A 17,981-nucleotide genomic window follows, 5' to 3' on the forward strand; every position below is an offset into this window, starting at 1 on the left:
CTTTGTCACAGATTTGAAAGGTGCTGAGGAATGCTTTAAGTGTGGCATAAGATATTTTGAGATTGCATAGGTTGGTGAATCCAAGAATTGTGTAAAAACCATTAATTTTAAACAGCCATTTGATATTGCTCATGCAATTGAGACAGCAGTCAAGCATGCACAGGATTTGCGACATTACCCAGCCAGGGCTTTGAGTGTTAACAAGCTGGGTGCAGCTCCATTGCATCTTCTCTGCAGTGCAACAACAAGCTGAAGGGAAGATGTTCTGGTTGTACTAATACACAGCATCAGCCTAATAACTGGTGAGATGATGATGACTTTACTGTCATTGTGGTATCACGGATACCTGCCAACAATGTACTTGAAGCCAAAGGCAGACCATGAATAAAGTGAAGAAACTGATGACAAATAATAAGGTTTGTTCATGCTAAGTCAGTTTTAACTGCTGGCATTGGAGGATAGTGAGTGTTACTGGAAATTGACATTGATGCTGGAGTATCAGTGGTTGCATGAACAATAATTTTAAGTAATATTGGCCAGATGATAAAGTGAAGCTGGAGAAGTCTTTTTTTTTTCTCATTCTAATCACTTGGAAAGCAGAAAAGATGATAGCCATATGTCAATTTTGAGTGAGAAATCATGGGAAGGTTGCAAAGCTTCTTCTTCACGCTGTTCCCGGGCATCAATCCAATTTGATAGTGTAGGAAGGAACTTCACATGCTGGTTTACACCGAAGATAGGCACAAAAAAATAGGAGTAACTCAGCAGGTCAGGCAGCATCTCTGAAGTTTGACCCAAAACGTCACCTATTCCTTTTCTCCAGAGATGCTGCTTGAACCGCTGAGTTACTACAACTTTTTGTATCTATCCTCAATCTAATTTGGCATGTAATTTGGAAAGGTATATTGGGAAGAGAACTAGGACAAGAAGGAAGAGTATGCATTAACTTAAGTACTTCTAGATGGTTTGTGATGAACCAAGGAGCATTCAATGTGTGGAAGACAACACTCAATACAGGATACTAGGTCCTGGTTCTTCAAATAAAGATCTGTACGCTACAACATGTTTAAACATCTCTGAAAGAGACGAAGAGCGTATTGGAGACAAGTACCAACTAAGTTGTCTAATTTGTTACCACCAATAAATTCCATGGTGAAGATGTTAGGATCTGTGAAGGTAATGTTAATGACAGCAAAGAAGCAACGGAAGATGGACTCCGATGATTTAATGGCACAGCCAGGAGGAGGAGGATAGGTCATCACAACCCTTGGCATACATCATGTCCCCCATCAGATCCAGTTAAACAGGTCTCAAAGAAGTACTCAATGATACATGTTTACCTAGTACTGATAATTTGGGATAACATTTTCCATGGGTCACCATGTGTGCATAGGCTACCTAGATGATATCTTGGTGATTAGAAAGACTAAGTAGCAACACAAAAATAACCTTTGAAGATTCTGAAAAGCACAGAAGGGCAAACGTTTCTTTGCATCCTCAATATTAGTATATAGGATAATTGACGGATATGAATGGGCATCCTTTAAAAGGGAAGGTTAAAGCAATATAGACAAGGAACTGCAGATACTGGAATGTTGCATAGAACAATGTGCTGGAGTAACTCAATGATCAGGCAATGTCTCTGGAGGACACGGATAGGCGACTTTTTGGGTTGGGACCCTTCTTCTGACTGATTCTTTGAACTGTGTTTGGTCCCACCCCGTTTTTTCCTTTCGTTTGCTTTCTCCACTCACCTCTCTTTACTGACCCCAGTGCACAACCAATCTCCCACAACCTCACCCCCTTTTCCTTCATGTCCCATTCCACTTATACCCCTTCCTCAGTCTACATCATCACTTCTCTCACCACTTCTCTCCTCACCAACACCCCTTTGTCTCCTTTGTTTCATTTAGCCCAAATTGATCATCCTTTTGTAACCCTATTGGCTTCTTTATATCTCTAGCCTTTGTCCACTCTAATCTTTCTGTATCCACCTATCACTCGCCCAGCTTTGTGTTACCACCTCTTTTCCAGCTTTCTCTCTCCCACTGCAATCAGCCTGAAGAAAGGTCCTTAATGAAATGTCGCCTTTCCATGACCTCGGGATGCTGCCTGTCCCGCTGAGTTACTCCAGCACTTTGTGTTCCAGGTTAGAACAATATTAAATTAATTTAATACAACCAAACGACAATGTTGAAGAGTTTCTTTTGACATGTTAAATACCGTGGATCGTTCCTGCAATTTTTAAGCATTACAATAGAATGTCTTCACTAATTGCTGAATCACGGGTAAAATAACTGGAATTGGACAGTAAAAGCAGAAGCTGGGTTCTCAGAGGTGAAGCCTTTGCTGCAGAATGACCAGCTTCATGTTGAAGGTGATACAGCAATGCTTTGACTGTTGCCTTGTGACACACCGTCATTTATGGCTTTGTTTTTAGAGATACAGTGAGGAAACAGGCCCTTCGGCCCACCGGATCAGCGCTGACCAGCTACCCCCACATATTAACACTATCCTACACACAACACACTAAGAACAATTTTTGCATTTATCAAGCCAATTAACCTACATACCTGTACAAATTTGGAGTGTAGGAGGAAACTGAAGATCTCGGAGAAAACCCACGGGGAGAACGTACAAATTCCATACAGACAGCACCCATAGTCGGGATTGATCCCGGGTCTCTGGCGCTGCAAGCACTGTAAGGCAGCAACTCTACTGCTGCGCCACCGTGCATGGTGTTGGTATACTTTTGTCACAATGCAAGGGGCATCGAATTGTCTGACCCATTGATTTTGTATCAATGTCCGCTTCCAAGGCAAAGCAACACTACATACAACTAAGCAAAAAAAATGCATAGCTGTTGTCTTGGAGATAAGTTTCCACTTAGTGATAATTTACAATCTTAACAGACTCCGTCTCATCAGGCCTTTTTTGATTAATCCACCTTATATGCCTGTGTAATATAAGCGAGTTTGGTATTCCGACTGCGCATGCCCAGGTCAAAGGTCACTATGCATAACATTGCTGGAAAGCAGTGAAGTCGTGAACCTTCATTTCCAGCTTTGATTCATCTAGGGAAGAAAATACTGCTTTCAAACTATGAAATAGTTGTATTTATTGTTCCTTTGTTAAAAACTAAGATTATTTTGTTGTTTTTATTGCTTTCTGCTTCGGTGAGTGAGTGAGATTGTGCTCGTCCGTGGTCGGTGTCGGGTCCAGGCTCAAGGCTCTATAGATGCTGGTGAGGCCGCATTTGGAGTATTGTGAGCAATTTAGAGGCACATATCTGAGGAAGGATGGTGTGCTGGTCCAGAGGTGGTTTACGATCCTAGGAATGGGTGGAGTTAACATATGATGAGTGTTTGACGGCAATGGGTCTCTACCTGCTGTAGTTTAGAAGGATGAGGGGACACTTCATTGAAACTTACCGAATAATTAAAGGCCTGGATAGATTGGATGTGAAAAAGATGTTTCCACTGGTGGGAGCGACTGGGACTAGATAAGACATGAGACAAGACAAGAGACATTTATTGTCACATGCACCGATTGCTAGAGTGAAATTTGTGGTCACCATAGAGCCATACGAATAAAATAAAGAACACAGAACACGATAGTCTTTAACACAAACATCCCCACACAGCGGAATCAAAGTTTCCCACTGTGAGGGAAGGCACCAAAGTTCAGCCATCCACCTCTGTTGTTCACCCGTGGTCGGGGCCTCCCCGAGCCCTCCGCTGTCGCCGCTACGGACGGCCCGATGCTCAGGCCCTCTCGCCGGGATGATGGAACTCCGACGTCGGAACGGGAGAACATTCTCAGCGGCTTGGACCTCCGAATCGACCACTTCCTACTGGAGACTGTGGTCCCGAAGCCCACAGGCCGAGCTGAGCGGAGATTCACGTTGGCGGTCCTCGGCAAAAGGTCCCAGGACTCCGCGATGTTGGTCAGCGCCGCCCGCAGCTGGGAGCTCCGCAAACCACAGCTCCCAGATGTTGAAGCAGCAGGCCCCTCTCACCGGTGCTTCAAACGATTATCCCAGGTAAGGCATCGCCCGCTCTGTGACTTGCTCTCTCTCTCCCCCCTCTCTCTCCCCCTCTCTCTCTCTTCCCCTTCCACTACTCCCCCCCCCCACAAAGAAATACAAAAAAAATCCTCCAAAATTTACTTTTAAACAAACTAAAAATAAAAAAAAGATAGAAAAACAGACAGACTGTAGGCAGAGGCTGCCATCATGTGGCACCCCTAGTGGAATAACAGACTGGAGGTAATAGCCTCAGAATTAAAGGATATTCCTTTAGGAAGGAGATTAGGAGGAATTTCTTTAGTCAGAGGGTGATGAATCTGTGAAATTCATTGCCACAGGAGGCTGTGGAGTCCGTCAGTGGTACTTTGAATGCAGAGATAGATCGATTCTTGATTCGAGTGTCTGGACTTGTGGGGAAAACGTAAGAGAATGGGGTTGAGAGGGAAAGATAGATCAGCCTTGATTGAATGGAGAAATCGACTTGATGGGCTGAATGGCCTAATTCTGCTCCTATCACATGAACTTTTGACTGTGAGATAAAAATGGGCAGCAGAATTAAATGTGGGTGAATTTTAAAAATCATTTGCAACCTGCAATGTCGATTTATATTCAGGTAGACAAGCATTCCATTTGCAAAGATTATGTTATTTTCCTGTAATTGTCTTTGGCGTTGGATGTGTATCTATCTTACCACATGGATAGGTTTGTAAATTACATATTAAAATATGAGAGCAAATAAAATTGAAATATTTCAAAGAAAGGAAATGATATAGGACTTTGGGTGAGACCACACCTGGAGTCCGGTGTGCATGTCTGGTCTCCTTAGCTAAAGGATACACCACAGTATGCCCACTGCAATTTAGAAAAATGAAAAGCAATTTCATTGAAACATGCAATATTTTGAGAGGTAATGACAGAATAGATATTGGTTTTGACTTCAAATAGACACAGATTTTGGTTTCCTCAGACTGGGGAATCTCATCAAAGGTAGGTTGACAGCTATTGAGCGCACAATAACGCAGAGATGTTTTTTAATTAGAGCGTTATAAATCTATGGAATGCACTGGCCAAGGGGGATTGTGGACGCTCAGATAATGAATGGAGTCGAGATTGATATGGATAGATTCCTCAAACACAAGGAGATCAGATGAGTTTTGGATCGGGTAGGAATAGAGACAAGGTAAAGGATCAACCATAATCCTCCACTCCTGTTTGTTTTTAACATTTTCAGATTCTTGAAATCTATTGTGTGGGTTAAGAGCAATTACTAAGTCTGAGTTGTGTTCCAAATATTTAGTATTGTGGTGGCTCCTAAGGGTCATGCCATTATACTGCCGAACCCCTCGGCACAGGAGTGGTGCAGTCCGGAGGCGGCCCTCAGCCGGAGGGTTTAAAAGGCAGGGTTTGGGTGCCATCTTCCTCTGGTTTCATCTTCCCTTCAACCGGGAGGAATACAATAAAGGTGCTTCTCAAAACACTGGACTTCATGCCTCCTTTCGAGACCCATGCACCACATTGGTGACCCCAACGTGATCCTTTCGAGACCCACGCACCACAGTATCTTATTTTAACAAATGATTAACTATTCACCTGGTTATTTACTGTGACTATAAATGTAATTACAGATTACATTCAAGGTTGCCTTCATCAAGATTACTGCCTCAGCTAAAACAATTACTTTGTCAGTTCATTGGCAGAGAATCACATTGAAATTCATTTACAAAGAATATTTCTCGAAACAGTTTCCAAAAAGGTAGAGAACCAGTCTGTAATCCATGTCTATAAAGCTGAGAAATACGGTTCATGATTAATAGTTAAACAATCAATATTAACACAAGATAGAAAACATTGGAAACTAAAGTTAATTGAAAGGTCTCTAATTGAATATTGTTTCCAGAACAAACAGACCAAAATTGACGAACTTACAGAAGGATAAAATCTTCAGAATGTATGTTTGTGATATCAGGGAAGTACCCAATGCCAGTGTTTGTAATAGTCCTGTGAAAATAAAGGAACATATAAGAAAAATGGTGGATAAACATGCGTTACAAATTGCAACCAGCAGATTTCATTGCTTCCAAAATGTTTTATCCAAATTTTGGACATCAACTATGTAAACGGTTTCCAGGAAAATGTGACTAATTGGCATGCAAAACCATTCAGTTGTCTTTGAATCCATTGGATTACAGCATGTTCTTAATGCTGTATCTAATTTATCTGTCAACTTAGATTCATAGAGTCATGGAAACAGGCCTTTTGACCCAACTTCCCCAAATCGGCCAACATGTCCCAGCTATACAAGTCCCACCTGCCCGCCTTTGGTCCATATCCTTCCAAACCTGTCCTATCCATGTACCTATCTAATTGCTTCTTAAATGTTGGGATAGTCCCTGCCTCAACTACCTCCCCTGGTAGTTTGTTCCATACACCCACGCCACCCTTTGAGTGAAAAAGTTACCCCTCACATTCCTATTAAATCTTTTCCCCTTCTTTTCACCTTAAACCTATGTCCTCTGGTTTTTGATTCACCTACTCTTGGCAAGAGACTCATCTACCTGATCTATTCCTCTCATTATCTTATATACCTGAATAAGATCACCTCATCCTTCTGCGCTCCAAGCCATAGATTTCAACCAGGGCTTCCGCAATTTCCTCTCTGGTTTCCCGCAATGTCCTTGGATGCACAGTATATCATCAGGCCCTGGAGATTTGTCTACCTTCATTCACGATAGTACCTTCAGCACCTCTTCGACCGTAACACTGACTGCTCTCAAGACACTTCCATTGACTGCCCCAAGTTCCTCTGTCCTCCTATCTTTCTCCTTGATAAATACAGAGGAGATATACTAATTGAGGACCTTGCCCATCTCCGGTTGCTCCACACAGAGTTGACCGCTTTGATTTCTGACTTTCTGAACTTTTTCCACTATAGATATTTAAAGGCATGATTGTGATAGTTTACTGTTAATAATCAGAAAAATTACGGGAAAATAGGTCAGCCATGATCAAATGGTGAAGTAGATTTGTTGTGCCGAATGGCCTAATTCTGTTGCTATGACTTATGCTCTTAAATCTTTTAGGCTTTTCTTTTACAGAGTTTATATGAGGATATATGTGAAAGATTTGCAGCAACCAAAGGAGAACCTCGTACAGTCCTTGAAACATCTACTAGTGGACGTGTGGAAAACGATCCAGATATATCCTACTTCATTGCTCATTTGAAATCAAACCTACAACACTAAGATTCCTGTAACAACAAACACCCACTGCTTGATTAAAAATTCTCTAACTGAAACTATATCATCAATCAGTTCATAAGGCATCGTTGCACAATGTATCTGATCAATTCACTGTTGACAAAGTCTTCATTATTTATGTGTACGAAGGAACTGCAGATGCTGGTTTACACTGTAGACACAATATGCTAGAGTAACACAGCAGGATTTCTGGAGAAAGGGAATGGGTGAGGATTCTAGTCAAGACCCTTCTTCAGACTGAAGGTCAGGGAGTCTAACAATGATTTATTCTACAATTTCCTTGGACTTTGTCCCTTTTGATGTCTCATTTTCACACCTGACCCTTCTATATCTCTTTGCCCCCTCTCCCCCGACTCTCAGTCTGATGTCTGTGTTTATCTTCATTATTTATTACAGGAAAAACAAAGACTAGGTTGGGTAAGCACCATAGTTTATTCCACAACAAAGAACAATTCCAAGTTTATTATGGATGGCCAGACTACCATCCAGCATGTAAAAAATCCATGGCCTGGAACAACCCCATGGGCCACCATTCTATCAACGTACAGGTGATGAATGATCAGCAAGCAGGATCACACTGAGGCAATAGCTGCTACGCAATTGCTTTAACATGTGCCTTGCGAGGAGATGGGAACCAGGAGATGAGCAAGATGTCCCTCTGTGGCTTTAACAATGACAAACTTCAACTGGTCCAGAAACCTGATGATCACTTTCAGCATACATTCCAATAATGTTATAATTGGGAATTATGCAGGCATCGTGGTACAGTGGTTTACTCTTTCTTAATCAATCCCTGTAACCACAGAACCAAAAGTAGATCCAACGCATGTGTGGGATTAGTGTGAAGAACCACAATTCAATCATCTTGCACCAAATGATAAGTCTGCCACACGCATTCCACTCACTTCAGCTTCTGGAGTTTTTGAACCCCATTTTAGCCACTCCCAGAATTTTTATCCTCCCTCCCAGAAATTCCCAATAAATTCCAGTCCCCAGATTTGCCAGTTTCTGCAGGATACCTCAGTTAATTTCACTGCTGGGGAAAAGCAATGAACTGCTGTGTACCTAGGGATGTCATTGCCAAGACACAGCACTCCACAAACATTATGGAATGGTAGACACAAAATGCCAGAAGAAATGAGCAATTCAGACAGCATCTCTGTAGAAAAGGAATAGGTGACATTTTGGGTCAAGACCCTTCTTCAGACTCCTTCAGATGGTCTCTTTTAAAAATGTACAAATAACGTTTATTTACCCCCACCCCGCCTATTGTACTGCACATATGCACATATGCACATATGCCTACAGACTTTGTCAAGCTGCCTCTATTAACAAAAGTTCAATTTAGCTGGATCACTAGGAATATGGCATTAGAATTTGTATTTGAATTTGAATGAATGAATGATTGAATGCATGAATATATGAATGAATGCATGATTGAATGAATGAATGAATGATTACACTTTATTACTTTGGTAAATTTCTGATGGTGGCCAATGCCTTCAATAAGCAGGAGAAACAGGCACCGGGGTTGAGCTCAAACATGTTTTCCAGCTTCTCCTCCCTAAGATCAATCTGAAAAAGTGTCTCGACCCAAAACATTAACTACCCATGTTCTCCAGTTGTTGTCTGACCTGCTGTTTCTCCAGCACTTTGTGTCCTTTTTTCTTTGCAAAACTAGGTAGAAACTAATTGTACTTAGCACTTAAGCAATTAGGACAATAATTTTTTTTTTGTTCTTGCTGATTATCTTGCTGATAAAAATGCATAGCATAATATTCTTCCAACAAATCTATCAAGCTGATTAGTAACTATAATGTTTTTAGTGGCAGATGGCGACTAATTCGCATTAACATGTAAATTTTATGGGTAACAACTGGAATGGAATAATAAAATGTAAATGTAGTGTACAACTTAATCTACTGAATCTATTAAGAGGCTATTGAAGAAAAGTATAATCTGAATAGCGCAGACTAATTGTTATAATATGTTTTGGAATATATCTGGTAATTACTGCAATAAAATTGTAATTAATTTATTCATCCATCTAATATCAAATATATAAATGCAATTTTTAGAAACCTATTTATCACCTCTGGATCTTCAAAGATATGTTATGTTTCAAAGGTTAGTACTGATTAATTAACATATTTATACACCAATTTGATTTATTTTCCCTGCAGATCTGCTGTGATTCATGAAATGCCATGTTTAGACAGTTCAATAAAGCTAATTTTAATTTATTGTTCATTTAATCCTCCATTAAAATGTAAACTCTACTATTTTTAAACAATCTCTCATGATAAAACTTGTTTTGTTTTTTCTAATGGCAAAAACACTTTTGGATCACAGAATAACAAGTAATAACCAAACAGTGTCTCTTTACATTCTGCCGAATAGTGTTCCGCCATTTTACCAATGTCATTTAAGTTGAGAATGGAGTGGGTCTATGTAGAATCCCCCTTCGGAAAAACTCTCATTGCCTGCTAAAATACATTTAAAAATTTAGAATTGAAAGGTATGAAAGGATTAACACAGGCTTCTGATTTTATACCATTACCATTGTAATATTCAGGGTGTTGGCACCAATGAGAGGAAGGTTAGACACTAGGCTTGTGAAAGACTGGAACTTTCAGTAGATTTGAGTTTGTATTAATATGTAGGGGGCAGGAAGTGGGATGCACTGAATTGTAGACATATCCCCCCTCCCTGCATTTTTATAAATAGCATTTCAAATTTTTGGTTTTAAATAATTTACCTACAAGATGGCAGTTTATCTTGGTTATAAAGAGGCATTGGGTAAATAACATTTAAAAATAATTATAGAATATACGTACAGATGAGAAATGAGTGAAGGTGGCTTATTGAATAACACCTGAAGACAAAATCACCCAAAAGCATTTGCACAAGATAACATTGCTCAATAAATTGCTAATTAACTTGTTCCACAGTCACTGAACAATTCATGGCACATCCTGATTCAAGCATATTAATAGATGCTCCTACATCAACCTTTGTTGGGCCAATTCCCTTCTCTGTCCTGGAGGACCACACGTTGAACTGCCTTAATGCTAAGGGAATAGATGGGGAAGAATTCGCTAAGCATGTCCAGAAAGGTTTTCTGAAGCAATATGTAGATGGCCCAACATTCAAACTCCTTTTAGGAAATAAAGTTGGACAAATGTATCAGTGGGAGAGCATTTTGACACGAGTGACTCTATTTCCTTCAAGATGCTAATGGAAAAAGACAGGATTGATCCTCAAATTCATGTCCTAAGTTGGGGGAAGGCTAATTTTGATGGCATCAGGCAGGAACTCTCAAAGATTGTGTGAGTTGTTGTTTTCAGGTAAAGAAATATGTGGCAATTTGGAGGCTTTCAAAAATTAGATAGGAAGAGATCAGCTCTAACGTACATTGGATAGACTGAAGGGCAAAGCCAGAGAGATTAGGGAACCTTGCTTGACGAGGGCTATTGAGGGTCTAGTCAAGAAAAAGAGTCAGGTAAACGCAGCTGGGATCAAGTGAGTCCCTTGAGTACACAAGAAATAAAATTAAGAGGGCAAAATTGGGCCATGAGGTATCACTAGCATCTCAGATAAAGGCAAATCCGAAAACATCTATGAATCTTCATAGCTCTTGACGAGTATATTAACAATAAAATGGTAGGTAGCGAGAGCGAGTAAGCTGCTTTAGAATCAGTGTGATGAGCTACGTATGGAGCCACAAGAAATGGTGGGGTCTTAAATTAACACTTTATACCTGTATTTACAGTGGAGAAGAACTTGGGTACTAGTGAGTTCATGGGAGGGAACAGTGATATGCTGGAGTATATCAACATTACCAAGGAGGAAGTGTTGGAGGTTCTGAAACATAGAATAGTGAAAAGCTTGGATAGAGTGGATGTGGAGAGGATGTTTCCACTAGTGGGAAAGTCTAGGACTAGAGGTCACAGCTTCAGAATTAAATGACGTTCTTTTAGGAAGGAGATGAGGAGGAATTTCTTTAGTCAGAGGGTGGTGAATCTGTGGAATTCTTTGCCACAGAAGGCTGTGGAGGCAAAGTCAGTGGATATATTTATGGCATAGATAGATTATTTATTAGACTCTTGGGGAGAAGGCAAGATAATGGGGTTAGGAGAGAGAGATAGATCATCCATGATTGAATGGCGGAGTAAACTTGATGGGCCGAATGGCCTAATTCTGTTCCGATCTCTGATGATCTTATTATATTATGATAGGAATCCCCAATGGGCTTATCACGTCTTTTCACAAATATAGGAAGCCAGAGGAGAATTGTTCTGTAAGTTAATAAGGACCCAAATGACCTGTGTTACAAGGAAATTATGGATGCCAAGATAGGAGAAGGTTAAAGCATCATATGGAGCCTGAGTGGAATAACTTCAGAATAGCACAGGTGCCAACCTTCTTTGACTGGCGATTCCTGTTGGGAAAGGTTGATGGGGGTTGAGCGATATTGTGAGAGGAAGAGTTATCTTATGGTGCTCAGCTACAGCAAAGATACTCACTGAATGGAGAGTAATAGCTGTGAGAGATCTTGCTAAATATTAGGTTATTGTTAGGCTTACTTAGATGTATTGTTTTTATTAAGGTTATCAATGGAAACAATTTTTTTAAAGCGAAGATAGACACAAAAAGCTGGAGTCACTCAGCGGGACAGACAGCATCTCTGGAGGAAAGGAATAACTGATGTTTCGGGTCCAGATCCTTTCTTCAGACTTTTCTGATTTCTTCAAGAATCATTGCGTTAATTTTTTTTTTCACAGTTTTCGAAACATTTCAAATGTTTCTTAATCTCAAGTACATTCAGTAGTGCTGAAACTCCTTAACGTGTCTAACAGGGTGTTTAGTGGTGGCTTAGCGGGTTGTCAACACTTTTCGCAGCTATTTGATCTGATCTGTCTACACAGAAATTACATCACTCTGGGCTCTCCCACCACACACAATTTCATCACTGAGGTTTAGATCGCACTTACAAATAAGCTGACACTGGTGACCTGCAAACTGATTGTGGGCAACGTGGCAGTGATGGCAGGTTCTGGCCTGATATCTCTGTTGCTCAAAAACATTTAGAAACTATAAATTATTATTGCACCAATTTGTAAATGAGCAGTTAGGAAAATCCCAACAAAATGAACAGTAGGTTTATGACCTGCACTTTCCAGCCTAGGATACTTTTTTTACAGTTTAGACAGCTGACCAAGCTAACATATGTAGTTTAGTTGGCTGTCCAACATTTTCTTGGACAAGGAGCTTGTTCTTGACCCGATTGCCTGCATTCCCCCCATATGATGTTGCTGAAGGGACAACATAATTACGTTCAAACTTTCATTGGTGCATAGCTGTGAAAAAGGACTGCTTAAACTCTGAACCGATATATAATGGAATCACTAACAATGATTGTTCTTTGCATCGTGCGAAAAGTGATAATTCTTCAGCGTATTCAGGAATTTTGAAATTCACATTTGAAAATTTGAGACATTCAAACCTTCTTGTGGATTACACGCAAAGCCATACAACACCAAGAAAAATAAAATATTCATTCAATGGCTGCTATTTGAGTCTTGAAATTTAGGATTTGAGTTACAAATTAAAAAAATACTTCGGCCCACAATGTCTGTCCCGAACATGATAACACGTATAAAACCTATCTGGCCTGTGCATAATCTACATCCTCCATTTACTACAACTCCCAAAAGGCTCTGAAATGTCCCTATTGTATCTCCCTCCACCACCACTCCTGGCAGAAATTTCCAGACACTCAACACCCTCTGTGTAAAAAAAAAATGTGCCCCACACATCACCTTTAAACTTTGCTTCACACACTTTAAAGCTATACCCCCATGTATTTGATATTTTTATCTTGGGGAAAATGGCTTTGACTATTTATCTAAACCTCAGTGATGAAATTTACCCTATCTATGGTTATCATCATTTTCTGTCAGGTGTCCAACAAGCTTCAGTGTTCCAGAGAAAACTATTCAAGTCTGTCCAACTTCTCTCTGCAGCTAAATACTGTACCACCTAAACTAGGCATCATTCTGGTAAACATCTTCTGCACCCTTTCTAGAGACTCTACATTCTTTCTGTATTGGGGCAGCAAGAGCTGCCTGCAATACTCCAAATACTGCTCAGGTAAAGTCCTTTAAAGTTGCATCATGAACATTCTTGTCAAAATGTTTTGATAATATATGAATGTTAACATATTATTGTCAAAAATCAAACAGAAAAGTGTTTTTTATTAGAAAATGAACATAAGCAAAAACTGAAGTGAAGATTAAATGTATTCAAGAAGAAGGCCTTTGCTATTTTCCTTCTTTTCCCCAAATCCAAATGGATGTGTTAATTTAAAAATCAGCAAACTCACCACTAACTGTGCAGAATCAGCTGACTCCATTATTTTACTGCTTCTGTATTTTAACTCAATGTTTTAAAATGTACTTCATTGTCAATTAATACTGACATGATCAACACTTAAAAAGCAGCAAACCTGAATGGCCTACTCCTGCACCTTTTCTCTATGTTTCTGTGCTAACTCCATGGAAGGCAGATGTGCCTGACTGTGCTTTGTTTGGCCACAGGGCTGGTTCAGAAAAATGGGATGCCATCAACTGTCTTCCCATTTTGGGCTGAATCATAGCTTTGACCTCCCCCCACATGATCCCCAAAGCTGCACTAACATTTGGTGGGACTATTTGAATAGCCTGAACTGCCCTGACAAGAGGAGTGGACCCCAAGCAGTAACTAGATGTCTTGCTGCCGATATAAAAGCCTTACCCTGGACTATGTTAGGACCTTCTGGCAGCTATTTTCAAATACCTCTAATAATCAGATAAATTCAAAAGCAGTTGAAATTGTAGATTGGTTATTGCATGTGAACCAATCAGTGTAATGTACCACCACTAACTCCACCTTATTGCACACTTTATATTAACACTCACTTCCCATATTATGTAGTTACACCAGTGGTAGAGACAAACTAACAACGTATTGTACTGCACCATTATGACTGATGATCAAAGCTGACTTTGAACACCAGACTGAGTCTGTACAGTTGTTTACAGAAATCAATTGAATTAATTATAAAAATGAAAGCAACAATATTTTTATTTGTGTCATGTATAGTATCAGTTGATGTATAGTAAAAAATAAAATTTTAGAAATATTAAAATATTGAAAGATTTTTTTTAAATCGGAATTTCACAGATTTTTTTCCATCCAGATAAATGGCCTAATTCATGTGAATACCCCCCCTGTTCTCTTTGAACCACTATCAATAGGCAAGTACATTTCTCCCCAGTGTCTAACAATGTTTCTTTTGGACAGCAATGTATAAATTGCCATCTTTAAGTTCAGGCTAATTGTTCTTAGACAATTCCTTCATTTCAACAAGATCACAAAGGTAATTGCTGGACTTATTTTGCAGATCTTTTCCTTTGGAAAGCAGAGGGAAGTAAAGCTAGGAAGTTTGTGAATGTCTCAAAAGTGTACTTCAGTAGCACTGATCAAGGACAGGTGGAATGTGCTGTCTGAAATGTGCTTCCTAAAGTGTGAAGAGAAGTGTGATAGTCACAGGAAATGTATGCTTCTTGTTAGCTTTTAATATAATGTATGTACTTGGGATCAATATTAACTCCATCTGGGATGATGTCGGGGTAGTTAAACCTTTTAGAAACCATAGCCATCTGTTGCCATGTGTACAGTAGCGGTACCACAGAGGATGAACAGTTTGTCTTGAGGAGGTAGGACTCTAGTTTAACAAACTACAACCAGCTTCCTATTGTGAATGAGTTCTTGATTTAAAAAGAACTGCTTGCATGCAAGTTTTTCAATTCTTACAAAATGCAGCAGTGGAGTGGAAGTGGCTGATGTTGGTTCTAGAAGATGAAGGTATATGAAAGTTTTTGAAATGCAGTTGAGAAACAGGAAGAGTGTGGCATTCTTGGCTCATTGATGATTGGAAAACACTCAGTCTGAAGAAGGGTTTCGGCCCGAAACGTTGCCTATCTCCTTCGCTCCATAGATGCTGCTGCACCCGCTGAGTTTCTCCACATTTTTGTGTACCTTCGATTTTCCAGCATCTGCAGTTCCTTCTTGAACACCTAACCTTTCCTTACTTGGTTAATTTGGCCTAGACGTGGTTATTCAGCTTAATGGGCCCATAATGGTTCCAAGCAAAGCAACCTTCTATGGAATTATCTGCCTCAGAGGCCGGTTCGCTGGATACTTTCAAGAGAGAGCTAGATAGGGCTCTTAAAGATAGAGGGGATACGGGGAGAAGGCAGGAATTCAAGTGCTCATCTAGTTACTTCATAGGTTGAAAAATTATAGGAGCAGAATTAGGCCATTCAGCCCATCAAGTCTACTCTGCCATTCAATCATGGCTGATCTATCTTTCCCTCGCAACCCCATTGTCCTGCCTTCTCCCCATAACCCCTTATACCCGTACTAATCAAGAATCAATCAATGTCCACCTTAAACATATCCACTGGCAGCCTCCATAGCCATCTGTGGCAATGAATTCCACAGATTTACCACCCTCTGATTAAATAAATTTCTCCTCATCTCATTTGTAAAGGTACGTCCCTTTATTCTGAGGATAAGGCCGCTGGTCATAGACTCTCCCACTAATAGAAACATCTTCTCCACATCCACTCCATCCAGGCCTTTCACTATTTGGTAAGTTTCAATGAAGTCCCCCCCTCATCCTTCTAAACTCCAGTGAGTACAGACCCAGTGCTGTCAAATGCTCATCATATGTTAACCCAATCATCCCTGGGATCATACATAAAACCTCCACTGGACCCTCTCTAATGCCTGCACATTCTTCCGCTGATCTGGGACACTAAACTGCTCACAATATTCCAAACGTGATCTGACCAGTGCCTTATAAAGCCTCAGCATTACCTCCCTGTTTTTATACGCAAGTCCTCTCGAAATAAATGCTTGCACTTCTTAAATATTGTTGGAGCCTTTTCCTCCTCCATCCACCTGGGCAGTATATACCAGATTCCTAGCATCATCTGGGTGAAAAGCATTCCTCTACAAATCCTCCCCACACCTTTTACTCCTGACCATAAACCTATGCTCTTTAGATTTAGACTCTTCAGCCACAAAACAAATGTTCTATCATCAGCCCAATCTTGGTCCCCATAATTCTATACAACTTAATTCGGTCCCCACTGCCTCCTCCACTCCCAGGCTAAACAAACTCAGGCTCTCCACTTTCTACCATAATTGATAAAATCAATATCAGGCCACACATTCTTCCTGTGGTCATAGAATCGTAGAGTTTAATAGCAAGGAAACAGGCCCTTTCGTCCATGATGATTAAGATTCTCCTTCTGAACTATTCATATTTGCCTTTGTATGGCCCATGTCCCTCTAAACCTTTCGTATACATGACCACTCAAAATATCCTTTAAATATTGTCAAGCCAGGGCAGTACATGCCTCAACTACTTCCTCTGCCAGTTTGTTCCATATACCCGTTACCCTCCAGGTGAAAAATTTGCCCCTCAGGTTCTTATTAATTCTTTTCACTCTCACCTTAAACCTGTGCCTTCTGTATCTTGCTTTCTCTATCTTGGGTATAAGACTCAGCACATTCACACTTTCAATTCTCCATATCATTTTGTACACTTCTTTATGATCACCCCACACTCTCCTGCTCTCGAAGGAATAAAGTGTAGCCTTCCCAACCTCTCCCTAGAGCTCAGGCTCTCAAGTCCTGGTAATATCCTTGTAAATCCTTCCATTGATTTTCACTCAATTTGTACATGTGACAATATAAAGGCCTTTGAAACCTTTGAAACTCTTTCCAACTTAAGGCCATCTTTTCTGTAGCAGGGTAACCAAAACTGAACACAATGCTCCAAGTATGGTGCCATCAATTACTTGTACCATTATTCCAATGTCTGTATTCAATTCCCTGACTGATGAAGGACAAGTGCTAAAAGCCTTCTTCACTTCTCGATCTAACTACAATGTCACTTTTAGAGAACAATGTCCTTGTACTCTGCAATTCCCCCAGCTCTACAAAACTCTCCAGGATCCTATTGTTCACTTTGGAGGTCCTGCCCCGGTTTGACTTCCACACCTCGCCCACTCCATGTGCTATTCTTTGCCCCATTTCTTAAGATCCCTCTGTAATTCTTGATAACCATCTTCATTATTTATAAGTTGTTTAAGAAGGAACTGCAGATGCTGGAAAATCGAAGGTAGACAAAAATGCTGGAGAAACTCAGCCTGTGCAGCAGCATCTATGGAGCGAAGGAAATAGGCAACGTTTCGGACCGACTGATGTGACGGGGGGCGGGAAGAGGAAAGGAAGAGGAGGAGCCAGAGGGCTGAGGGAGAGCTGAGAAGGGGAGACAGTGAGGTCTACCTGAAATTAGAGAAGTCAATGTTCATACCGCTGGGGTCTAAACTGCCCTAGCAAAATATGAGGTGCTGCTCCTCCAATTTCCGGTCATGGACACTATGGCCATGAACAATATGGCCATGAAGGAGGCCCAGGACAGAAAGATCGGATTCGGAATGGGAGGGGCTGAGCCACTGGGAGATCAGGGTTGTGGGTCCTTCCACTGGACATGGGGGGGCACGGTATGATGGTGACGCCCCTTAAAATAAGGGATGGTATCCCACGCCAGGGGGCCACATGAGTGGCATGGGTGGGGG

The 17,981-nt window shown here is 40.6% G+C and overlaps 1 protein-coding gene across 1 annotated transcript in view; it reads right to left on the reverse strand.

Moving 5' to 3' along the window:
* Nucleotides 1–17,981, reverse strand: part of LOC129699760 (lutropin-choriogonadotropic hormone receptor-like) — a 149,783-nt gene that overhangs the window by 12,630 nt on the left and 119,172 nt on the right. The window contains exon 5 of the mRNA XM_055639804.1: nt 5,954–6,025. Within this exon, the coding sequence (XP_055495779.1) occupies nt 5,954–6,025 (72 nt within the window). The remainder of the gene's footprint in view (nt 1–5,953; nt 6,026–17,981) is intronic.

The sequence above is a fragment of the Leucoraja erinacea genome, chromosome 8 (assembly GCF_028641065.1).
Source record: "Leucoraja erinacea ecotype New England chromosome 8, Leri_hhj_1, whole genome shotgun sequence".
In the NCBI taxonomy this organism is placed as follows: Eukaryota; Metazoa; Chordata; class Chondrichthyes; order Rajiformes; family Rajidae; genus Leucoraja; species Leucoraja erinaceus.